Source organism: Eutrigla gurnardus, assembly GCF_963514095.1.
Source record: "Eutrigla gurnardus genome assembly, chromosome: 8".
Taxonomy (NCBI): Eukaryota; Metazoa; Chordata; class Actinopteri; order Perciformes; family Triglidae; genus Eutrigla; species Eutrigla gurnardus.
Window position 1 is genome coordinate 15,606,564 of NC_139922.1, and position 26,185 is coordinate 15,632,748.

At 42.9% G+C, this 26,185-nt stretch overlaps 1 protein-coding gene across 3 annotated transcripts in view; it reads left to right on the top strand.

Annotated features, from left to right (window-relative positions):
• chl1a (cell adhesion molecule L1-like a) overlaps positions 1-12,576 on the top strand; it is a 44,307-nt gene extending 31,731 nt beyond the window's left edge. Inside the window, exons 24-29 of one of the 3 annotated variants that reach the window (XM_084014832.1) lie at positions 6,257-6,295; positions 7,119-7,232; positions 7,494-7,655; positions 8,042-8,221; positions 9,230-9,302; positions 12,086-12,576. In XM_084014832.1, coding sequence (XP_083870958.1) covers positions 6,257-6,295; positions 7,119-7,232; positions 7,494-7,655; positions 8,042-8,221; positions 9,230-9,302; positions 12,086-12,299 — 782 coding nt within the window. In that variant the 3' untranslated portion in view covers positions 12,300-12,576. The remainder of the gene's footprint in view (positions 1-6,256; positions 6,296-7,118; positions 7,233-7,493; positions 7,656-8,041; positions 8,222-9,229; positions 9,303-12,085) is intronic. The other 2 variants (XM_084014834.1, XM_084014833.1) reach the window with 2 other exon arrangements.
• Positions 12,577-26,185: the final 13,609 nt, after the last annotated feature.

A 26,185-nucleotide genomic window follows, 5' to 3' on the forward strand; every position in this document is an offset into this window, starting at 1 on the left:
TATTTGCAATCAAATGATTCATACAAAGTATCTATATCTATATACACTATATTCCCTCACCTGCCTCGACTCGCATATGAACTTGGGAAGTGACATCCCGTTCTTAAAGTGATGGTTCGGAGTGAAATGCACCCTAGGTCATTTGCACCATGACATCCAGCCAAATACCCCTTCGGAAGCAATTTTAGCGATGGTCAGCATTGGTCAAGATAGCCGCTATCAGCCGAATGTCTTAGTGCTAGCGCTACGGTACAGAGGGTATATCTCGTAAATTACCCCACTAATAATGCATGGCATGTTACCAAACTTCTGCAGTAGTACACATAGGGTCTGTACTCACAAAACGAGGCATTTGAAAGTTTGTATGTACACCAGGAGTTTATTTAAAAGAACACTTGCCTGATAGCTTCTATCCTCGGCTGCTATGCTACCGCAGCGTAGACGCCACTTCCTTGTTGACCTGATAATACAAGCATTTATAAACATTTAGCGAAACTTTTTCATACTCTCGCGTGAAACTTGCGTCACGGCATCGGCTGGGTGAACACGGAAGTGGCGTCTACGCTGCGGTAGCGTCAGTTAGCGTTAGCAGCCGAGGATAGAAGCTATCAGGCAAGTGTTCTTTTAAATAAACTCCTTATGTACTTACAAACTTTCAAATGCCTCGTTTTGTGAGTACAGACCCATGTGTACTACTGCAGAAGTTTGGTAACATTCCATGCATTATTCGTGGGGAAATTTACGAGATATACCCTCTGTACCATAGCGCTAGTACTAAGCCATTCGGCTGATAGCGGCTATCTTGTACCAATGCTGACCATCGCTAAAAATGCTTCTGAGGGGGTATTTGGCTGGATGTCATGGTGGAAATTACCTAGGGTGCATTTCACTCCGAACCATCACTTTAATCCATAGGTTTTAATATGATGTCGGTCCAACCTTTGCAGCTATAGCTTCAACTCTTCTGGGAAGGCTTTCCACAAGGTTTAGGAGTGTGTTTATGGGCATTTTTGACCATTCTTCCAGAAGTGTATTTGTGAGGTCACACACTGATGTTGGAGGGAAGGCCTGGCTCTCAGTCTCCACTCTAATTCATCCCAAAGGTATTCTATCGGGTTGAGGTCAGGGCTCTGTGCAAGCCAGTCAAGTTCATCCACACCAAACTCTCTCATCCATGTCTTTATGGACCTTGCTTTGTGCACAGTCATGTTGGAACAGGAAGGGGTCATCCCCAAACTGTTCCACAAAGTTGGGAGCATGGAATTGTCCAACATCTCTTGGTTCTTTTCACTGGAACTAAGGGGCCAAGCCCAGCTCCTGAAAAACACCCCCACACCATAATCCCCCTCCACCAAACTTTAAACGTGGCACAATGCGTACCACGTGTCACAGGTATACTAAGAATCAAGGAGGTATGGACCCAAGTGCAGATAAAAATGTTGATTTAAATAATAAGCTCACAAAAAACATCCCAAAAAACTCAGGGAAGCCACAAGGACAAAAACACTACACAAAAAAAGGGAACAAGATAATCCACAGAAAAACAGAACTCACAAACAGTAATCCAGAAAACACCAGTAGACACAGGCAGGACAGATCGGGTGATGGGTATACATCCAGGGATACAACAGACGACCGAGCAAAGACAGAAAGGAAACACAGACTAAATACATCAGGGCTAATTAGGTCGACGACAGACAGGTGTGGAAACACAAGGGCAGGCTATGGTGATTGGGGGAGAACGAGGGGCAAGGCTGACGAGACAATTAGACACAGCTGGGAGACAAAAGATGGACGGAAGCACAACATGTGACAACACACGACAGAGGGACTACAAAATAAAACAGGAAACCAACACTACAAAAACCCACAATCATGACACCACACTGGAATTCACTGAGCTCCTGAGAGCGACCCATTCTTTCACAAATGTTTGTAGAAACAGTCTGCATGCCTCGGTGCTTCGTTTTAAAAACCTGTGGCCACTGAAGTGATTGGAACACCTGATTTCAATTATTTGGATGGGTGAGTGAATACATGGCAATATAGTGTATTATTTAGAGAACTGCTTTGTCTAACTGGCATGTAATATAAGAAAAGTCTGGGTGTGGAAATGTGTTTTTTAGAGAAAGGTGTGTTACCAACTTGTGCCAATGGAGTTTGAAATGATTGGTGTTGACAAGGCGTGGATGGCCAAATGGGAATGGCCCAAACTGAATAAAAGTCAGGATGTTTTATCGTCGTAATTTTGGGTTTTTGCGCCAGTTCTCTGTTGCAGATTCCTTTATATTTGGATTTTCACTTGTCGAAGCGGTTTTCTTGAAATGATAATAGACGGCCTTCACACAACTAAAGTTTAAAGTGCTTCACAATGAGCAGAGACAATGAGGATAGAAAAAAAACATTGTTATAATGCAAATAAGCAGAGCATAACATCAGGATTGGTTATTATTAGATACGATACCAATAGAAAGGGACTGTGTGAAATCGGTAAATGTTTTGAAGCTGTTGCTATAAAAATTCTCAGTGAGATTGCCTCCCTAATATCCCGGCGAATGCTTTTCCACGGTTTGCATATCAAAAGGCGCATCTCCAGTTTTCCTATGACAGCGGTTGTGAACTTCGAGCAAAACCCGCAGCGGAGGATTCAAGTGAACCTGAAGTCAAATGAAAACAACAGGGAGTCTGCAGTTTAGGCTGGTCCTGAACCATTTAGAGCTTTATAGAAAAGCTAGAGGACTTTCTTTTAGACATTTTTTCAAAGATACTTGGAGCCAGTGTAGCCCATCTAAAACGGGAATGCTGTGCTTCCTCTTTATAGATTTATTTTGAAGTCTAGCAGCAGAAATGTGAATAATATTTATCCTTTAAATACACTTTTAAAGAGTGGAAAGTTACAATACTGTGCTGGAGATGAAAGCATGAATTGGCTTTGTGGCACCTTGCTAGCTTTGCCGTTCTTGTATCCTGGCACTATTTCTAACATTGTCTGAGATGCCGGCTGATATATAAACCTGATTAGATGAAAGAAGGAGGTTTTGGCCGATCTGCTGCTGTGAGATTTATGGTTGAGTTAAGATTCAAAGACACAGGTTTTAGGTGTGATGTCTGATTCGATCTGGGGGACCAGAGATCCAAAATTCTTGGATGATGTGTTTTCAGCCATGAGGATATATTTTTTTGAGCCATAGGTCTTATTTATCTATTTTTTTGTATTGCAGGAAGATATGACACTAATACAATCCAGGGAGTTTGTTAATTTGGCTTTACTGAAATGTATAATAGTTTTTTCATCTGCATCGCTGTGACAATTGGAAAAAAGTATTTGGTTGGTTTGTCATAAAAAAAAACATTCCAATTTATTTTCAAATTGCTTTTTTTCAAAGAGTGCGATGTGGGTCTGCACCTGAGATTCTTATTGTTCAGGGTTTTTTTTTTTGGATCAACAGCACAGAAAATCTCACTCTCGAATACGTGTTCCTGATTTTAAGGATGTAGTCTTAGACACCTTTAGAGACACATTCAAAGCACTGGTTGGAGATGAATCAACACATGGAGGATTAATTTTCCCCTTTTTTATATAGTTTTGCTATTGTAAAATGTTTTTTTTTAGAATTCATGGTGACATTTGTGAATAATTGATATACAAATGGTCATTTTGTGTGAGAATTGAACAGAAATTAACAAAAAATTGCCTTTTGAAGGACTGAATATAGCGATTGTCATCTTTCACTACAGTAAAAGTTGGGTCATGTTAACAGCTGATCCATCCCGGAAAACAAAACCGAGAAACTTCACTGTTCTGTCTGATAATACAGCTTTATTCTAAGCAATTATGGCTCTTTATGAATTAAACATGGACCTCCAGCTCAGCCTTTCCTGTCGGTGGCTCTACATGATCTCTTGAGCACTCAGATAGAGTTGATAAATCACGGTGATGTTCTGTCACCGAACCTTTTAATGACCTTGTGTGTTCATCAGGTTGTTGTTCAGGGCATCATCCAATTTCACCCGCGGGCTCGGCCTCGCTGAGTGAATTAATGAGCGGATGAGTTCAGAGAACAAAACCTCTGCTGCAGCGTCTCTGATCCTGTTCGGTGCTTTTTGAGCCACCACATCAATCCCGTCTTTGTTATAACATTCACTGATTAATTATAGGAAATAACAAATGTGGTGATTAGCATAATTTAAATACTGATTTTATTTGCTTTGTTTTTTGTAAAAGAATAAGACAATTCTGCTCAAAATAAATGTGTGTAGCCTGTTGTGTTTGTTTCAGCATATGAATTCTGCCATTAGGGTGTGCCAAAGACAAAACATTTGCAAATTCTACACACATCGGGCTTTTCATTTTAATTATGTAATAAATCTTACATGAAACAAAGCCATGCAGATTCTGTCTGTTTTAGTTTAGCTCTGTGTTAACACTTAATTTAACACTTAATTTTACCAATCTATCTCGTAGATTTGCAAAATTGCCTGCTGTTCAGTTTAGCTGCATTTGGCAGGTGTTAATTTCAGATCCATATTTTTCCCACTAAATGGTGAAAATGATTACTAGGATTTTACCAACAAATCAAAGTACCTATTTCCATAAAAACTTGGACCGCATGAGAAATATATTTCCACTCTCTCTGAGTGTTTTAATAAAAAGTAATTCATTTCTCCCTGGCTTTGATATTTCCTTCGAGAGGCGTTGCATGTTGTAGGTGGATGTTCGGCCCGAGAGCCATTAGATGCATTGTTTGTAAATATGGTTGAGTCGAGGCTCGGCGGGGAGATAAAACGCTTCGGTGTCGGAGCGCCGGGCCCGTTAGTCACAATGCAGCAGAGCAGATTTATGGACGGAGCACAGTGAATTTAGGGTCGTTGATGGAGTGATGGAGAAAAAAAACATGAATGCATGTGAGTTAGTGAGGCTGAGCTGTAAAGTGCTCTTTTTTTTTAGATTTCACCTTTTGTAACTGACTGATCTTTTAATGCTTATCGCATTTAGTCGCAATAAACAGTAGCTTAGACAGACTGACATACCAGAACAACAAAAAACAAACAGCAGTATCAGCAGATGTGTGCTCATGTGTCTTTGTTTGAAAGGATGGAGAAGAGAGCGGCTGAGGTGAGAGATGGGGGGGGGGGGGGATCCCACAGAAGGACGAGGTGAAGCATCTGTTAGAGAGAGGAGCAGGGGAAACAGAGAGAGAGAGAGAGAGAGAGAGGGAGAGACAGAGAGAGAGAGAGGCTAAAAGCCACAGCCGGAGAGTGTGGCAGACAGAGAAAAATATCTATTTCTCTCCATCAGGTCTCATGAGATAACAAAGCAGCAGAGCCGAAGCAGACTCCCTGGCAACGCATTTGAACACCAACATTAATGTCGTCGACATCTTTGCTAATAGCTGGAACTTAATGTTTCACTCTGGATAGTATTACTAACTGATAACACTAATTCAATATTCACGTAATTTGGTTCAGATTAGATCCCAAAAGTCTTGCATATCTTGACACTAAAACCCTGCATGTATGAATTGTATTGTACTGTCTGGCAGTCAGCATAAGAAATAAAAGACCCAGTGAAATGGAGCGTCTTAAGCTTCTGTACTGTGACTTTTCCCCAGAGAAACAGAATATTTCAGATACGAGAGGGATTTAAATCAAACCCTTCGCATTCGAAGTGGGCGGGCTTAGAATGTAACGCTATACGGAGCTACAGATGACTCCTCACACACCTCCTTCGTCATGATGTTATTGGTTGAAACTGGTCGGGACAAGCACACTTTATATTTTGGTTTATAGGAAGGATTGATGATTGTTTTTTTGATATAATAATACTTTTTAAAAATGTATTTGCATAGGTGGCTTATCAGTTACTGTTATTTCAAACTGACAATTATAAATGTGTGAACAAACAGCTAAATGACACATTGTCTGCTTAAAGTTAGTAAGCAATGGTAATAGCATGTAATAGGGAGGGCAAAGTGCATGGTCTTTTTTTACCCTCCACACTGCCCTCTGGTGGTGCATCTCTCCACCAGTCACCGAATCCCAAACACCACTAACAGATCACTCATGCAGGCACCCACCTGCGTTTGATTGTATTTGTAGGATGCACCGCTCACTTATTTGTGTGGGTGGATGTACATGCATGCATGTGTGTGTGTGTGTGTGTGTGTGTGTGTGTGTGCTCTGTAAACCTTAAAGCTGACTGTCCCTGTGTCTGTAATCTTCTGCTGTATTTCATTTTCTTTTTATCCCTCTGAAGATTTGTCCCCCACTCCAGCTGTGGCCCCTGTTCAGAGCAGTATGTATCTTTGCCTGCAGCAGCAGCAGTAGAGGTTGTGGTAGAGATAAACAAGGCTGTAGGTGTTTGTGTAGCGTTTCTAGTAGCTTGCTTTAGTCTCAGTATAGGTTTTTCCATTTTTTATTAGAACAGAAAACACATTGTTTCTTCTTTTGCAATGCAGACTTGTTATAAAGACCCAACTCCTCCTCCTGCAGTTATAGCATGGTTACTATCAGCCACACTGCGCATGCACACTTGTTTCCATTTATCCGGTTTTCCCCGTTGCTTTAAGGATCCGGGCTCCAAGTAGTCTACAGAGCTCACGATGCAGCGTATTAGGCCCCGACAGCATTGCAGCAGGAATCTTAACATCTGAGGTTTCTCTTTCATTTCCGGCCACAACTGTTCTCTCTTGTTTCCCAGCTCTATCCCAGGAAAGTCTACTCACCCTCCTTTAGGTATATAGCTCACTCTCTCTCACACATGTAGAGCCAATGATATCCCTGTGATCTCGTCCGGATGTACCTTCAACTTTCAACTAACAGCGCGCTTCGAGACGCGGAGTCGTTTCAACCGTTGGGAAAACGCCGACGTGCAAAGACTACATGCCACTCCCACCCACGATCTCTGCAGCTCCTCTTTATGCGTCAAAACTCCAACTCCGCTCAATTAAGTCTGGGGCCCAGCGTTGCCTTTTGAACTGTCGTCTTGAAGGGTTTCTGCTTAGCTGCAGTGTTCTCGAGCTGCAGGGGAACCTATTTGCCTCAGCTAATCCTCTTCTGCCTTATTTCTCCTGTCTGTGTTTTCATTTTCCTCCTCCCATTTCTTCTCTCTTTATCAGTTCCAGCCCTGTTGAACATAAGCTCTTACGTGAGTGACACCTTTGCCAAAATCAGCTGGACTGCCAGAGAAGAGCAGCAGGACTCGGAGCTTTATGTGGCTTATATGAATAACCGTAAGCTACTTTTCCTGTCCCCGCCTTTTCTAAACATTGATAGGCATTTTCTACGTGGCACCATGTGTAGGTGCAGCTGGGAAGGTTTTATATAAACATCTAAAAATATATTATAAGCCATCATTTCCCATGATTACCAAAAAAGTGTGTTCAGTACAACAAATAGAGCTATTTATTAGTTCCCATTAGCTCATCCTACCTATGTTCCATAGCATGCTTGCTAATACACACTTGCTGCTTGTGCACTTCTTGGCTGTGCAGGTGATGGTAACTGGCGGATTTCAGAGGCTGTAAACGCTTCCCGAAGTTTCCACGTAATCGATGGGCTCGAACCCGGTGCGGTGTACACCGTGCGCCTCGTGGCCAAGCGGCTGCTCGCTAACGCTAGCATTTTCGAAGACGTTATCCATACTCGGGTCAAAGGTGAGAGGAGAGGAAGGCGCCGCAGTCAATAGAGTTTAGCGATTTGAGCTCTAACGTGCCACAGCGATACAGGCATACCGTTGACACATGGGTATCGACTGTGGCGAACGTGTGAGGTTATTTCTCTTTCTTGCATCTCTGTGCATTTGTTTCTCCCCATCTAATATTCTTTCAGAGGAGATTCTTTCGTAGCTGAAGGGAATGTGAGTCAAATACGACGTGAGAACATCCTCTCAATCTAGAATCCATCATGTTTTTTTTTTTCTTTTCTGTTTTCAGTCAAAGACAAAGTTGTATGAGGAGCGCTTGAGGGCACTGTCATGCTCAAATAGACCAACGTGTAAAGTAGATCCTTGAGCTCCGTGTCTCTTTTTTTTGCTGCTTAGGTACGCTAGGTCGCCAGAGCGACTTTTCCACCCAGGCCTGGTTCATCGGGACCATGTGTGCTGTGGCCCTGCTCACCCTCATTGCTCTCATGGCCTGCTGGGTGAGGAGGAAAAGAGGTGGCAAGTATGCAGGTACGCCACCGCCGACCCATCGACGAGACATGTTCTCCATGGAAAAAGGTCAGTTAGTGTTCAACCGGGGTTCTCCAAAACCTTTAAACATCCCCAGTTTTACAGGATGATTTGACTCTTTGATAGAATTTTGGTTCACAATTGCGCAACAGCCCTCCCCAACACCTTGTATGGAAATGCATCACGCATGCATGACGGACAACTGCTCATGCTAACCCTGCCATGTCCAATATCATTACCCCCAAATAAACTATCCATGATTTGCTTGCTCCATTGTGAAATAACACTGTGGTCCTGTTAGTTCTGCACGGCATCTCTGATTACATCCCTCCTTGTCAAGCCAGACGCCAGGAAAAGGCAGTTGGCCGTCTTCTACACCTTCCCACCCCTCACCTGTGCAGAGCTTCCCTCGCACCTCAGTGCTCTCATGTATCAGAGACAAATTTGTTCTCGGCATGGTACCCACCTGCAAAGTGTCTCCATGCTCAGCCTGCTTCTTCGCCGCCACTCCAGCTCTTTGCCTGCAGTAGATTTTGACATTAAGCACTGAATATTTCATCAGCCCCTTGGTTCTCCCCCCTTTGCCCATCTACCACCCTTTCATGAAAACCCTCTTTTGTTTCTCTTGAAAAGCAAAAACAAAAAAATATACTTTTTTTGTAAGTATTTACACAAAGAGCTGCCGTGCAGCACTTTGGGCGGACAAACAGAAGCGAGGCTTTCAGTGTGCAGACTTGATAGAATGTTTACACAGTCATATTTAGTTGTTCTCAAGAGCTTTTTCGGCTCTGACTTTTGAGATTCAACTCCTGTATACACTCGAGTGATGTAAAAAAAAGTTCAGATCGTTTATTAGAGTCTTGACAGGAAATTCACTTGAGCTGATTAAAACTAACAAAAGGCGGATGCTACTGTTTGAGTGATTTCCCTTTGGAAAATATTCAAGATGCAATCCTTAATAGTTATTTGAAGCATTACAAATGATGTTGTCTCCCTTGCATCTATGAAAGTTCTGCTTTCACTGCGGTGCTGAAATGTCTGTCCTGCCCCTTGCAGTGAAAGCCAAGGAGGACCTCCACCCTGACGCGGAGTCACAAGGAATGAATGATGACACCTTCTGCGAATACAGGTGAGCCATCCTCCCGAGAGCTGCAGCCAAAGAAATGACTCTCCTTAAAATGTATTGTGTTGTAGCAATATTGATCTAACCACCATATGTTAAATATTCTCTGGCAGAGAAACTCATTTGTCAAGTGTCACAGTAAAATGTTTTTCTCTCCCATCCCGAAAGCAAACCGTGCATTCATGAGCTTTACCGGGATCAGCCAAGAAGACATTGTTCCCGTCATTTATTGGGCTAGGTAATCACACGGCGTAGTTAAGAGTAGTGAGTGACAAAAACGTGTGCTTTGCTCCCCTTTAGTTGAAATGATGTGCTTTTATCGTGATTCTGATGTTCAATCCCTTATCAGTAGCTAGACTTTTGTGTGTGTGTGTGTGTGTGTGTGTATAGACAGTGTATGACATAAGACGTGTGCTGTGTTTTGCTGTAGTTTTTCTGCTGACCCGCTCTTTTGACGGACATAGATCTACCTTTCGACCCTGATTCCCCTCGTGAATGAAGGTGCATGCTGTGGAATATCATCAACGCACGCCGCCACATTTTTAATCATTTCAGAAGCACGCAGACCGATTCTAGATGTACAGTAATTCCTGATGCAAAATATCTTACATTCAATGAAACAGGCCAGAACGCAAGCATGGCAAATCGGGTGGAAAAAAAACTGAGCCTTTAAGCCCGAAGCAGTCAGCTGTTGTACTTTATAATAGGTGTTGAATTCCCATTGTTTGCATTGTTTAGCTGCAACGGTGACAGTTTTGGGAAATCGGCTGAATCCTATTTTGCCTGACAGCGCCGCGGCAGCCGCGTGACAATGGAGCGTTTGTTTGGTGCACACGTCACAGAAATCACCTAAAATAGCCTTTTCTGTCCACTTTGATTCGGCTCGTCATCGCATTGTTCAGGACATGATTACTCACAACCGCTCGGTCGCTGCCAATTGCATTCCTGTGATTCTTGCCAAAAACTGTAATTCTGTAGAACAGGAAGCAAAACATTGTCTGCACGGCCCTCTTTATGTCGCTTAAAGGATTAATAATTAGGTTTTTACTGACCCGTTGCTTCAATTGACTTTATTTGGGTGAGTGGAGAGGGCTGTTGATCGATACCAATGACTCAATGATTGCTGTGCAGATGCTGAGCGCTCTTTAAGTATTGTTTAGGGCGATGACTCGATATGATCACAATATGTCCCCATTACGTGATTATTTTCCGTTATTTTGTTGCAAAATTGCAAGTGGTAATTATGCTTCAGACCATTTCTCTTTGTAAACAGCCTCTGCAGCCTTGCACCTTCGGTCCACTGCTAGAACAGCAAGTGTCATAGCTGGAGAAGCCAACAGTTTGACCCCCCCATCTTAGCACTTATCTTCATTTCCATGCACAATTAGGGAGATAGATGTGGAGAAGTTTTCGTCTCACCTTTAAACTAAAATAAATACAACTTCAGGTGCCAAGAGGGGGGAGGAAAAAAAAATACTCCTTCCACCTGAGATTTCTGTGCTGCCCCCAAACCAAGTCAGCACGGGTCAATGGCGAGACAAATTTAATTACCTTCCGCCTGGTGATGGGCCCCATCTCTCACCTGTTTGCAAGGCTTAAGGAAAGCCTTTTCACAGCAACAGCTGAGACTGAGGTTGAGCAGGATCCCCGACCAGGTCCTGAATGAAATCCGGGGCTCAAAAGCCTTCAGCCTCATTTTATCACGGTATTCAAAGTCACTGCGGGCGGGCTGCGGCGGCGTTCCACTGCTCTTAGATAACAGCCACTTATCTTCAGCACTCTAGCGTCATCAGAGAGAGCAGGTTTGATAAGAGTTGAAATGCGGACTTTATATGGCCCTCATGGTAAACGGCCTCGTGAAATAGGATAGATAAGATTGGTTATTAAAAATCCCGCGTGGAGAAGACCCGATTTGTAATCTCAGCGTTGAACCGTGTTTCTGCTCTACAATGCTGCACAAAGTGCCCAAGCGTGTATGTGACACGTGTGCCATCTTCAGCACGCTATCACATACCGGCCGCCAGAGCGCCGCCGCTGAACGCGGGAGCTCTGTGTTACGAATACTAAACCAAAGGGGAGAGAGAGAGCGAGAGGGACGTACGTGTTACCAAACATGGATGGTTTAGGGAATTAGAAAGGAGGACAGGGAGGAAAAATATCCTCAGTGTTTTGAGGTGACCCTACGTCTCGTAGCGAGACACCTGCAAGTTGGCCAGTTTCCAAGGCGTAAATTGGCATCTAATCTCCTTGGCCCATGTGTGGGCCCCTCGGGAATACCAGGAATGACAGGCTGTTTGTCTGGGATTGCATACCCCCCCCCCCCCCCCCCCCCCCTTCCCTACTCTTCTTCTTTCTCACTGCACTCTGGCAATTTCCATTGCTGGTTCTAAAGAGATTTGAAATTGCCTTTGGTCTTGAAGCCTTGGCAATTAGCAATTAGTGGAGTGATTGTAGCAAGCCCTTCTCGCCTCCCTCGTGCCCCCTTTCCTGCTGTGCAGCCGCTGCATCCACCCCCCTGCCCACCACCCGTGGTGATGTATCGGAACCATAAGAAACTCGCTTTGTGGCCGGGAGAACGTTTGTGTGGTGGTGCAGCCAAGCGTTTAATCGTCCACATGCAGTGCACGGGCCCTTTATGCTTTATGTGTCCGTGTATGTGTGGGCATATGTGATGGTGCTGTGAGTGTGTGTGCTTGTGTGTCAACCTCTGACTGCCTTGAGTGTTGCTTCTGAACTAATGCACTGCACCACTGACCCTGTCCATCCTTCTCTGTTGTCGTTAATGGCAGTGACAGCGAAGAGAAGCCACTAAAGGGCAGTGACGGGCGCTGCCTGAATGGCGGTGACGCGCTTGGGGACAACCTCAGCAGAGACAGCCTGGTTGACTACACCGACGGTGGAGAAGAATTCGACGAGGACGGTTCGTTTATCGGGGAATATTGCGGACGCAAGCGCCAAGGCTCTGTTAGTGAATCCAACGGACCCAGACCAGTCACTGCATAAAGCAGAAAACGAAAAGCTCCACTTCAATTCCTTGCAAGATACTTTTTCAATTCAGCTTCCCCCAGCACTAAATATAGCTTGAGTACCCAAATATGGGGGATGATTCTGACTCAGATGTACAAAAGTTTTGCCCAGACCTTGGAAAGAAAAGAATACATCCACCACACGCATCAGTGTGAAAACCATGTAAGTCTTTGTACATACTTTAAGAGAATGACCTGTATCATTTGACTTTTTCAAGATTGTATTCATGATAATAAAGTGTTTTTGTACCCGATATATTGATTGGTTTCTTTCACAATAGGCAGAAGATCAACTACCAATTATTTCCCACAATATCAAAAGCCCTGAACGTGTCACCAAACAGGTTGTTGGATGGATGAGAATAACACGTTTAAATAAAAGGCCTAGGCAAGCCTTTGTTTATTCCTTTATCACAGTGGCCTCTATCTCTTCCTTTGGCCATGTTATTATACCAGCGTGGTACCTGATGACCGGCAGTGCGTTGTTGATGGCTTAGATCTTGTTCTTACCATTCAGCTGACTTTTCAGGACCTGCCTTACTCTGTGTTGGTATCTGGCTTTGGCTGACTTTCTTGCAGCGTCTTCCATTTAGGACTCCAAGGTATTTGTAGCCATCCTGGACATCTGCCATGTTGCCTTCTGGGAAATCAACCCCTTCAGTGGTGATTATTTTGCCTCTCTTGGATACAATCTGAACACACTTATCTCGCCCGAATGACATCCCGATGTCATTGCTGTAGATCTTGGTGATGTGGATCAGTGTGTTGATGTCAAGCTCATTCCTGATGTCATCCATGTAGAACAGGTGGCTGCTGGTTACTCCACTTCAGAACTGGTAACCATAGCAACTCTTAGTGATGGTCTGGCTGAGGGGTTCAGGCGTATGCAGAGGTCAGAGCATCTCCTTGGTTTTTGCTGCACTTGATAACTTGTGCAGTTGGCTTTGATTTGGCCTCAAGGGTCATCTTCCGCAGCCCCCATTGAGTTCTTGATGGGTACAGTTCCAAGCATTCCAGGATCCATGTGTGTTGCATCATAGGCTATTTCTTGTAATCAATCCAGGCCGTGCCCAGGTTGGTCCGTGTGGTCTTACAGTCTCGAGTGACTGCTTTGTCAACCAGTAACTGGTGTTTGGTTCCTCTGGGCCCCGCTCATGTATTGATTGCCTACTCATCTCAGCCGCAATGATGCCTGACAGGAGCTTCCATGTTGTGCAGAGGCAAGTCATTGGCTGGCAGTTGGAAGGAATCACTCCCTTCTGGGAGTCTTTCATGATCAGGACTGTCCCAGTCTAGGTGGGTCCCGTCCATCAGCAGCTGGTTCATTTATGCTGCCAGGAGTTAATGGAGTGCAGTTTGTTTCTTTAGCCAATAGGTGTGGATCATCATGGCCTGGTGATGGTACCTGACACTCTTTCTGCCATTGTGAGGGTTACTGGGTCTGGTCGTGGGAGGTTGCTGTGTTCTGCTCTCAGATCCACTAGCCACTGAGCATTGCTGTTATGTGTTGCCTCTTTCTCCATATGTTTTCCAGTATTGTTCCATCTCATTCTGTTACCACTGGGTGTTGACTTAGGATGGAGAACACCCTGTTTATTCACCTTACTCTTCTCTTGTGCACCTCTTCAGGCGGGTAGTCAGCTGCTGAAGTATCAAACTTCCCCAGCCATGCCCCTGATTGGTTGGGGTAATTACAGCAAGCATATTTAAGCTGCTCAGCGATAAGGTGAAAGTGGAAAGTGTATTGCCTATTGCTGCATTTATCTCTGAAGGGGATTCAGGATTATACAGGGTTGCCCATAAAGTTGGAATAGTTTGCAAATGTCTTTACTTTTATAGCCCCAAACAAATGTTATGCATTAATTCATTTCACCTGGGCAATGGGGACACATAATGTAATAGGAATAAACGGAGGTTCGTGTCTGAAAACAAAATATTACAACTTATGAGCGACAGTGTATTTATTTCAAGAAGTAAAAAAAATCTAAATAAGTGAGCTTCCATCAATTTAATGAAGAGACCATTATGAAACTGAAGCAATTCATCAGGGAGTTTTTTTTAACCATGTTTATTCTGCTCCATGTCACTCCACATACCTTTCAAATTATCAGGCAGCTGTGCTATTTATTATCTTGAAATGATTAATGGTGGGGTTTTTCTTTAAGCTTTGTGCAAAGGTTCATCAGTGTCGATTTACTGTTCCTTTTCTGTCATTTAAAATGTATTTAAGCTCACTTTTTAAGTTGACATGTCCTTCCAGTAAACATAGAAAGTAAATATACTCTGAAAGAAATACTTCCCGGGTGCTTCGCTATTTACAAAATCATCCAGCAAATTTTGCTCACAAACAAAGCACAAAGCGATATCAGATACAAACATGGCTCAATTAAACTCCATATTCTCAAAAACAATTTCCCCCGTATCTCCGCAATGCATTCAGCGAATCCTCACATGCATAATGCATGCTGCTGAAATATTCATCAAGCATATAAGAAAAGTTGAGATTTGTCCAATTCAACAATCTTACTTAAACAGATGTAATAAAACAGCAGCTCAGGATGCGACTTCTCTTCAAAGAGAACGATTCATTGGTGAGAGGTTTACCCTGTATTTTAATGTTTTAAATTCTTCTCTAAGCTATTTTAAGATAAAAAGAAACAAAAAGGATTCTTGAAAACCAAAGAGATCCAGTTACTTTCATAACTTTTTCAAATCATAGCAGACTGTTTTGCATTCAACTATGCAAAACACGAAACATGGTGTTGGTCTATAGACATGCAAACCCGCGAAACTTTAAACACCACAATGCATATTGTACGAGTTCCTTTGAAGACATTAAAGACAAAAATCAGGAGTAAACACCATGCAAAAACAATAGCTGACAATGAGGACTTTTCACATCAAACCAAAAAGTACAAAAGTGGTCATATAGAAGTAAGTTTGGCTGTGAAATATAGTCAACATTTTAGTCCAATTACTTGGTACAGATGATTGGAGCCGGGTCCCGTGGCTCCAATTATCTGAGACAAAGCAGTGCCCACTCTCCCCTTCAATTTCAGAGGGGAAAATATAGCACCTTTGATGAAGCGAAAATCCCAACTTACAAAGATGGGAGATAATCGACTCATCCATCATTTGGTGGAAGCCTCTAAAGCAACCAAACTTCCCCACTGATTCATTCTCAGGTTCAAAATGAAGATTAACATTTTACCCATTTACCATATTTGTTTGTCCCAAAATTCCTAAACAAATGAAAAGTGCCTGGGACTGAAAAGAAAATATTCAATTCATCATGCATTCAAAGGAAGATGCACATAGGTGCAGGATACCCCCAGTCACAGTCTTGAGCTCTTGTTATAGAACAATACTTATTTCACTTAATCTCATTGTAAAAATCCTCTCACTTTGTCCACTGGACTGCGCACATATGACTAAAACACCTTGGAGACTAATAGCATCCGTCTATAAAACATCCTCCTTGCTGCTGTTCAGCTTGTCTGTAACCCGGTGATTAGAAATAGGCATTGTAGCCGTAATCAAACCAGACTTGGGATAGTGGAGTTGAAAAGCATGCCATGCCTCATGGCAAGATAAAGGTCATTTAAAGAGATAATCCCTGTATTGTCGGGGATTACACCCTCATCCGTTTTAAAATTGCTTTCTCCGTGGATCGCTAAAACCTCTAAACAACAACAAAAGATTATTCTAGTCACCCCCCACACAAGCTGCTTTTTTCTTCTGCTAAATCTATTTGGAGGACATGCAGGTGACCCTCTCATAAAAGTCATAAGAGCCGTGTATCGGGATGAGAGAAAGGTCAGGACGTTTTCATCACCTAGATCCATGTTTAATGGAACAGCCTCGTCGTGTCACGGCTGGAAGCTCGCACACAAACTCTCAGATCTGAGCTCAAAGCGGATCACTCCCGGTCAGTCAGCTTGATCAGAGCTGATATTTAAGCTAAGTACCCTGGAAATTGCCTGGTGGGAGAAAATCGATAGCGTACTGACACAGCTCGGCCCTGTAACCAGTCAGTGTTGCATCAACCTCAAACCAACCAAAGACGCCGCAAAGACTCCGTGCAAGATCTGTAGTGCCCGGGGGAAGATTTGCATTTTTTTTTTCAGGGAGTGAGATATTGAGTTTACACTGTGACTCCCCGGTAAAGAAAGAACGTAGCATGATGGCCATGAAGATCTCATCAATAATGAACGGCGTCAGGTTCACCGCGAGGGGAACTGTGACAGGTGTTTCCTGAGATGGAGACCTCCTTCTGTTTGCTGTTTTTTTTTTTTTTTTTTGAAGGAATGCAGCTGAAGCATTTTGCAGATGAATCCACATCAGGAGTTAAACCAATGTCACGGCTCCCGCTTTAAGCGACAAACAGACAGTCGGGCCTATTGAGAGCGACGCACGCACACTCTCTCAAGGATGAGCTTTGAGCACTTTACCAGAGAAAAGGGGTTAAGGGTGGGTGGAGGAAAAGAGGAGTCGGCTGCGGGCTCTCTTTTTTTTTTTTTTTAAAAGCTACTTCAAATTGCAGAGGAAGAAAAGCGGCTCAGAAAGAGGGCTCACGACCTTGACTCACAATCAGAACGGCAGTGTTTTATACCGCATATTCTGACCACAACCTTCGCCCTCTGTCTGCATTATTTTAAGGGAGATGCGGAATGAATGGCCGGGCTTACCTTTTTTTATTGAAAGCAGAATGGCACAAAGTAAAACGATAACGTCGAGACTATTCAAGATAGTGCTATTAGAAAAGTACATAATAAACTTCTTCCTTACCCCTTATTTCTATTGATCCCACTTTAAAAAAAAGTCGAAATGCATCAATATCATAATGAAATGTTCTCCAAGAGACATAACGCCCGGAAGAACCCCCCTCCGATTCCCGGTCTCAGGCGTCCTCCTCATTCTGTTGTCAGCTCAACATGGTGTTACACTCACCTTCTGCGAAAATTGAATTTGTCTCACTAGAATACAAATGGAATGGTATGATTCTGCATACAGAGAATCCTTTTAGAGGGCTATTATTTCCCTGCTAAACTGCTTTAGATGCAAGCCCAGACACTCTCAAATGCCAGCCAGCAATTGAGTGGATGTTTGTGCATTGTGTGTGTGTGTGTGTGTGTGTGTGTGTGTGTGTGTGTGTGTGAGAGAGAGAGAGAGAGCATATGAGATATAAAGCAGGAGGAGGGCAGGGACACTCAGCCATGGCAGAAACTAATGAGACATGCATCGGTAATATGATTACAAAGTCAGCCTGGCTGTGTCAGAGATCAGAGAGACGCTTTCGAGGCATCTGCAGGACAAAGTAGATGGCGGGATGTTTCGGTTGCATGCCAGTGATTGGCAACAAGTGCAGATGCCCACACTGCTACGCCATCATTTAGATATAATGACCACACTTACATCTGCAAAATGGAGCTTGATGAATGCTGTGAAACAACTCAGGTGTGTGTTGTTAAAGAAAAGCAGTCTGGGACTCTTTCAGGTCAACACGTCCTTATTTTGATCTGGCGAAGGATTTCATCAAGACGATCCTGCTGGAGGATTAGATAAGAGACTTGTAAGTGCTGCGTGGGCGGCGAATAATTCTCACCTTCCTTTTTTTTTCGGAGCCCGAGGCTGACGAAGCAAACAACTTGGCACAAACCCACGATCCACGCACAATATCGAGTCAGCCCTGAAGTCCCCGCCACAGAGCCGTGTGCAAAATTGGCACCCTTAACTTGCAAACAGCTAATGGAGCACAATCAAAAATGTCTTTTCTAATTTCTTCATCGCACCTGCTCACCCGCTGTGATGTTTGTAATGTTATTTTTAACGCATCAAAATCCAATTCAATTGGTCTATTTTTGAAAAATTGTCAGAAGACAAACAGGAGTGTGTTCCTTTTTAATTTTGTTTTATTTGTAGGAAGTAATAAGACTATTGTCTTCCCCCCCCAAGAAAGACAAATTGAGTTTGACACCTTACCCTGATATCCGGTTTTAGTCTTATTAAAGTACAAACGGCTGGCGGGGGCAAGACAGAAGTGGAGAAAGAGTGAGTGCATCCTTCCTCCTGCGCTTTAAAAACCAATCAAATGGGTTATTTCAGTTTGCGGACATTTGTTAATGAGCAAGTGATGAGCAGCCCTGGTTTCAAACAGAAGGGAGAGATACTTTCTTTCCAAAGCAATTCTTTTTTCGAGGAATTTGTTCCCGAGGTGCGTTTCTCGCCCAAACCGCCACTCCTGAATTATTCATGACGCCTTCATTAAAACACCAACATTTGCATAACACACAGGGCCGCGTAAGATGCATCGGGGCTTTTGATCCTGTTGTACATGTCAAATAATTTAACACAGAACCGGACCGCTAAAAAGACCAGCGAAGGTAAAAAAAAACGCACTCGGTTTGAGATGAAAAATGATCACGCTGAGATGTAAGTGGGTCAGAGTGGACCCCTTTGGTGCAATAACCCACTTGAAGAAGTAAATAAAGTGGGATAAAGTATGAATCTGGAGAACATTACTGTTTCTCTGGAGAAACTATCCAGCATTGTGATTTATTGCTATAATTATTTTGATGGCAGTGACAGTTGTTTGTCAAATGTTGTTTGTCAAATGTGGTTTCCCATACGATTTCATAACACTTTGCGATCTGACGCCGATCCAACTTCCAGACACCCCATCACATTTTTAAGTGCTTTCCCGGCTGTTCCTCCCTGGTTGCCGCAATCATGCAGATGAGCTCAGATTGAATGGTAAAAGCCACATTGGAAGGAAGGACAGGTGGAACCACTTGCCTTTGTGTCTGGAACACAAAGCTGTGTTCAGCTGAACACACACACACCAGCCGGCGTCTGAGCAAGAGCTGTGTCCACCTGTGTGTAACAGAGTCGGGATAGTGACACTGACTCCACCTGCCATGTATCCGTTAGTGTAGGTTTAGTGGTTAATGGGGGTCTTCTGAGCAGCTTAATGCTTCTGGTAGCTGGGAAACGTCATGTCTGTTTACAAAACATATGCTTAGCACCTATGTAACAGGTTCACGTCAACATATGTGGGAACATGTCATGTGAAAATGGTGAACTTGGAAAACAAGCTGCTGTTTATGGTGCGCTGCGTGATTTTGGTGAGTAAAAGAGCAAATTTCAGGGGGTAGAGCCTGTTCCAACCAACCAAGTGACCAACCAACATTACCAAGTCATTACCATGCTTACCAAGTCATTACCAGTCTCTAGCACTACAATTAGGGTTGATAGGCAATGATCCACTGTCACATTCATTACCGATGTCATTAGTTAAACAAAATACATTCAAACATCCCCAAAAAGCCAACTACAACAATGGTTTTGAAAACGACGTTTTTATTCGACTATTTTACGTACTTAAAAAAAAAGTCATCGCTTTATTTTGGATATCACAGACATGCTCTTCTGATGCCTTAATTATCTCTTCCTTCCAACACACAAAGTGTCTGAGTTCTGCTACAAATAATGATGTGGTTCAACACCTCCCTGTCCTTGGGCTGAACAATGTTCTAGTGGAGGGATTGCATTGTCACACATTCTGCATTTTTTTCAGAGCAGACAAAGTTGCCCACATTTATCAGTCTGAAGTCTCTGCATTATTCTCATAAAACGACTGATTTGGACCACAGTCTGACCATATCCTGTGTTTCTTATTCGATATCTGTCTGGATTTGATAAGGAATGGTTCCTCCATGAGAGGTCCATCTTTGGCTTTTTGCCTGAATACCAAATACCAAATAAGCCCCCCCCCCCCCCCCCCCCCCACACACACACACACACACAAATTTGTTGTCCCTTTTAAATCGCAATGTGTTGTGAAAAGGACGAGGAGGCATAATGGCTGGAAATGGCGACTAAAACTGGCGCAAAAAGCATAATTTGGCCAGATATCATCAACTCTTAAATCCTGGTGGAACACTAACATGAAAGCTGCATATTTGATTCGTTCAATTCCACTCAACACAGACTGATTACTGTAATGGCTTTGTCCTGCTCTACACCATGACAATACTTGATCCTTTTGCAGGCTGGGTACCATTACTGCTGAGCATCCACACACACACACACACACACACACACACACACACACACACACAAAGCAATAAGCGCAGATGGGTATTATGAGTTTAGTGTGGTTTTCTATCTCTCACTGTCTTTCTTTATCACTATCTTTATTATAATCATGATGTCCCCTGAAGGCACAGTTCAACTTCTGTTAAACGCTCATACTGATAGCGGCAGCAGTAAACAATATTGCGTCGCTGCAGTACTACAGCATGGATGCTATTCCGTAGACCAACTTATGTCTTTGGTTGAGTTCTGCTGCTACAACAATTCCCAGCTGCAACAATGAGTGACTGCTACTGTTTTCACCTTGTGAGTCTGTATGTGTGTGTTTGAAAAATATGATCCTTTGAGTCACGCACCTTCACAGGTGTGTAGTTGTAATCCAAATGAAGGACCAGGTTTTGAAGATGGGCGCGGTCCCGGCAGGAAGTTTAGACTTACAGCCCCACTAAAAGGCATAGTAGGTCGTTTGGAAAAACCACAGAGACTTTGACTTTGAATGCCTCACCGAACCGAAAAAGTCCCGCCACTTTGTTCAAACCTCTGTTCAAAGCTGCTCCCCCAGAACGCCAAACCAGTACTTGAGGTCAGCAGAGTGCAATCAGGAAGTAAGCATTGACAGACAGGCAGGCTGTCCAATTATTTTGTCTGACTTTTTTGATTGGACAGGGTTTTTACAGTCCTGCTACGTTCACAGATGACAATTTTTGAATTTATTTATGTCAGAGCATGTAATTTATTCATTGCCATCTTGATGTTACGAGAATTTCTAGTATTATAACAGAAAGTATTTCTGAATAGAATCACCTACTCAACCTTTAACGCTAGGATTTGGTGGGCAACAAACTCCACCAACTGAACTCTCAAATAAACGGCAGCATCGAACAGTTGCAGTAATTGGGTTTTAGAGCGCAGGCGGCATCTGATGTCCCAGATGATTCTGAGGAGATTTATTGTTCAGCAAAGCACTTTGGGATCCTGGGAGACAAGGCGGGTGTCAAATGCTCCATTACAATTATAGATCACTTATATAATTCAAATCAGTATGCTGTCTTTAAGTAATCACTTGTTTTTTACTAATTTGCAACCCTTTTTTATATCACACTGCAGAGCAGTCGTGTTTCCTCTTCTCTGCTGCTCTTCTCTCTATGTGGAGGTGCTTAGAAAACTGTTTCCATTCACCTTGTTTTTGTTTTCCTGTTTGTTTGTGACCCTGGGAGCTGCAAATTAAGAAAACATCTTTACCAATTTGAAAACTCAAGGCTGCAAATACAGAAAGCGCAACATGACTATGGAAACCGTTTCCGGGGACTCTAAAAAGCGATGCATGTGACCTGCACACACTGTTGTTGTCATGGTTTTGACTATTTGACTATCCCTCAGTGGTGTTGGAAAATGACATCTTCCTCGCTCATCTACCGTACAAATATGAGGTCAGGACCGTTCCCGAACACTCAGACTGGTTATACTGGGACAGAGAGGCTGAGTCGTCTGGTTATGCTGGTTGGTGCTTGAAGAATAAGCGAGCAGAGAAGCTGAACCGTGATCAGATTGAGGCTGAGACTTCCAAAATGGGTAGAAAAATAAACTGATACAGTTATTGTAACTCTCTGTGAAGTCTAGATTGTTTTGTCCATAAGTCTGTGTCATTTGCTTTGGAAATGTTTTATTCTTTTGATTCTAGAAGGATACTTTCTTTTTTAACTGTCTGAGTTGTGTGCTATTGTCTGGTTAATTTGAGTGAAGCTATACTGAGGAAGAGTATTGCATATTTGTAATTTATAGTAGGCCTATGTCTATAGACCTGGCAGTTGTTGTTGGTTTGGGGCGTCAGGTCTCTGTGGTCTTGTGGGTTTGTGTCATTTTTGTGCATAAATCAAAGCAAACCGTTCAAAAACGAATTATGATGATTTTGGACTAATTTCTTGGACTAATTCTATGAATTTCACCATATTGGTATTTTAACTATCATCATTCTATTGTTGAGTTATACTAGCATTATACTTGGCAGTTCTCCAAATTCACTTAACTATCTCTTGATTTTTAATAATTGCCATTTCCCACCTATTCGTGCCCCAGGTGTGAGGTTGGGGAGTTTCTTTCTTTGTATTTATTTTCTCAAGGCTTCTTTTTTCTCCCTTATGTGCCAAGTCTTTTTTTATTCTCTGTGTTTTTTTTTTTAGAGTTTTTCTTGTGTGGGTCAGGATCTGTTGCTGTTTGAACCGGTAAAGCCCACAGAGACATTTTGAGCGTTGTAGAAATAAAAACGTGACTTGACTTGCACTGCACCCACACACACACGCACACACCCACACACACACACACACATTCAATGACATTCATGGCTCACACACCACCGGTTGACCTTGCGTGAACTTGGCTTCCGTTCAAACTTTACCTGTAATGTGGGATTTGACATCTCTATTGTCCATGACAAGAAGTTAGGGACACAGAGTTTGACTTGTCTGGGCTCATAATACCTAAGTTCTTATAACTTTTCACACTCCGGTGGCTGCGAGCTTCACTAAGGAGCTGTGTCCTCCGCATCTTTCAGCCTAAATCACCTCACTTCATTTGCCTCCATTATACTCTAGCACACCATATATCTCCCGTATGACTTCAAGAAAGCTAATTTGCCCTCCATTGTCTTCGGCGACATGCAGTCAGACACAGCAGAGGCACCTCTTCCTCAATTAGCGGTCAGTCTGGAATCCATCAAGTCCTGCCTACCTCGTTTATTCGCACTTCACCCTTCTTCTTAACTCGTACACATTTTCTGCCTGAGAGAAATCTCCCCTGACATGCACGATTACTAGAAAGCCTCTCACTGTCCTTTCCCATCATACTTATTCAGCTGTGATGGAGCCTGATTCTGCCCCATAGACGGCGGAGTGTGAAATTCAGTGTTTTCTATACATCATTTGCTGTATGCAGATGGAAGTATTTCAACGCCCCTGGACTGCAATTTCCAGTCAGTCAGTCATTTCTTCCTCTCTCGTATTCTTCGGAAGAATGATGAGTGTGTGCAAACAGTTAATGAACATTACTTTTTTTGTTGGGAAACAAACCTCAGCAGGACATGAAGGGGGAAAAAATCACAAGGTGCTATATTGTTGACCTTTCACCCCGTGAGCACTCTGTGCTCCGGTAGAGAGCTCCACTCCTACACCCAGCTAGTGTAATCATTAATTTGTAATGATTCCTGGATGGAGGGAGCATGTTCAGACATCATTCAAAGCTCCAGGAGAAAAGCACTCATTTGGCATTTATGTGTCAGTTGCTCCTCGCGCCTCTACAGGGTCTTTGGAAAGAAACTTCACTGTACTCGACACCTTTTTTTTCCCCCTGTTACAGTACATTAATGCCACTTTTCTCCTTTGAGACCAATTTTCTCCAGTCTGCTGCTGAGTGCTATAGGGAACGGAAAGGCTACTGTGAAGGCATTGTGTTCTGGCACGGCACACCGGGACAGAGAGAAATAAGCTCAGTTGGCGAAAAAATATGGAAGTACCTCCTTTTGTTTTATTGTGTAAGCATGCAGTATATTTGATTTATCGCACATCAGGAATATTTGTTCTTTTCCGCAGGAGTTCTTCAGAGAGTTTGTTAGATGCACAGAGGAACTCATAAGGAGTAGATTGTATAACTCGTATCATAGACTGAATAAGTAGTCGCCTCAAAGCACAACTGCAGCGTAGCACCCTATTAAATGTAATGAATTACCAGCTGCCTTATAACCAGTATTCCACTAGACCTGGTGGGCTGGTGAGGCTCGCGGGTTGGCTCGTTCCCAGTATCTTGAAGACTGTAATGAAGAAGATGAATGAAGATGGTAAATCTTATTGTCATTTCTATTATCTTTTATTGAAGGACCGTGTGTTTCTCCCTCCCCAGACAGTAGGTAGCTCAGTTGTGTATACAGTTTTTGGATAGAGTCCATGCCACTGAGTGGGGTATAATCAGAAAACAACACCGTGGGTCATAAAACCACACTGCTATCACAGAGAAATCTCCGTGCTGCTCTCTTTTTCTGTTCTGCAGAGTGGAGAGAAAACTTTCCAGAGCCTTCAACGCAATTACACGTTTTCATCACCGCTTTTGGTCACAGGGGCATTCACGGAGTCCTGCACACAGAGTGTGAACAAAACAAATGATTTCAGTAGTGCCATTACAGTAACAAATGTGATTTTTTTTTTTTCAAAGAAAATGTTTCAAAATTATGGACACATAATGGACACATTATTCAGTGTCTTCCACAGCGGGGCCTTTTATTTTGCTGTGGATTTGGAGGTCTTTCTTTCTTTCGTGTTGCATAACTCTAATATTTAAAACGATTCAGTGGTCAAAACATTGCCAAATATCACCAAGTTCATGTTTTGTATTTCATACACTGTCAGTGCAAACCAATGTCATGATTGTTCGAAAAATAAAGCTGCTTTCTGGTTTTCTTAAATCAAATGAAAGGGATGCAATTCATTTTAAATAAAATATTGGGAGAAATCTTATTGAAAATAGTAAGATAAAGTTAAACTGAGAATAGTTGTTTTCCCTTTTAAAGTGTAGGTAAAACATGGAAGAGAAAATAAAACCAGAGCCACAGAAGAATCGATCCTACTTTACAGTATTGACTAGTTTCAAGGTGCTATGTCGTGTCTTTCAGTTATTCTGCCTCCAATAAATTATGGAGTGCAACTAAGTTGGCTGCCAACCTCCCTCTCATCTGAATTGCTCGTGATCTACCATCAGTGGTAAGTTACAGGTTTGTTTACTAACTATATCCTGCAAGTTGTGGAATGACCTGGAGGAACGTCTCTGGTTGTTCAATCGATGGTAATAAACAGGTTGGTTAAATAGAGAGGAAAATGCCCTGCAGCAACGTTTCCTATTTATTCTGAGTGGTATTTCAGGCGTTTCCAGGGGCATTATGTTTTAAAACTTACTCTCATGGATTGGTGGAGTGTGCAATTTCCACTTGCAGTGTGACCACGTACAGGGGGACCTTTTTCAAAGGGGTGACAAAGCAGAAATTTCTCTTATCTGAGTCCTCTCTGTGACATCCCACTTTTTTTTTTAGACAGAGGAAATTATGGGCCACGATCAATCGGGGGGAGAGAAAGAGAGAGGTTGCTCCAATACAACAGAGCAACTATAATTTCAAGCATGCATTATTCAACAACGCTGTAAGATCTGTGAAGCCTCAAGATTATTTACACTTTGAAAAGCATTGGCAGGGCAATTGCAGGCATGTCCTGTGGAGCCCAGAGGTAATACCTCAGCATTCCAGGAGAGTTTTTGTAATTCAGCACGCACAATATATAGATATCATATTTTAAAGCTTTTCCATCATGATTAGTTTGAACGGCTGGCTATGAATAATATAAAAAATGTAAATAAGATGGCAGAATTATATAAAAAAAAGGAATCTTTGTAGGCCACGTGTCCGCAAACCTGACCTGTCTCTTGTTTATTTCAAGAAGACAGCCGTCAGTATTGTTCTCTTGTTCTTGCTTGTGGACTATTTTTTGCAGTCGTGTCCAGGCCTTTACATTCATTATGGTAATTACCGATGGCAGTCGGCGATGACTCCTGCATGCTATGTGTCCACTGAGCTGGCGTCACAAGAAGGACAAGGCCCACGCACTGTGGCTCGCATTAGAGCCCACTCCGTTGTCTGCGTGTGCCCATGTTTATTTGTGTCTATGTGCCCATACCCCCCCCCCCCCCCCCCCCCCCCCCGCGCTACAGGCATTGCCTACAAATAACTCAAGCTCT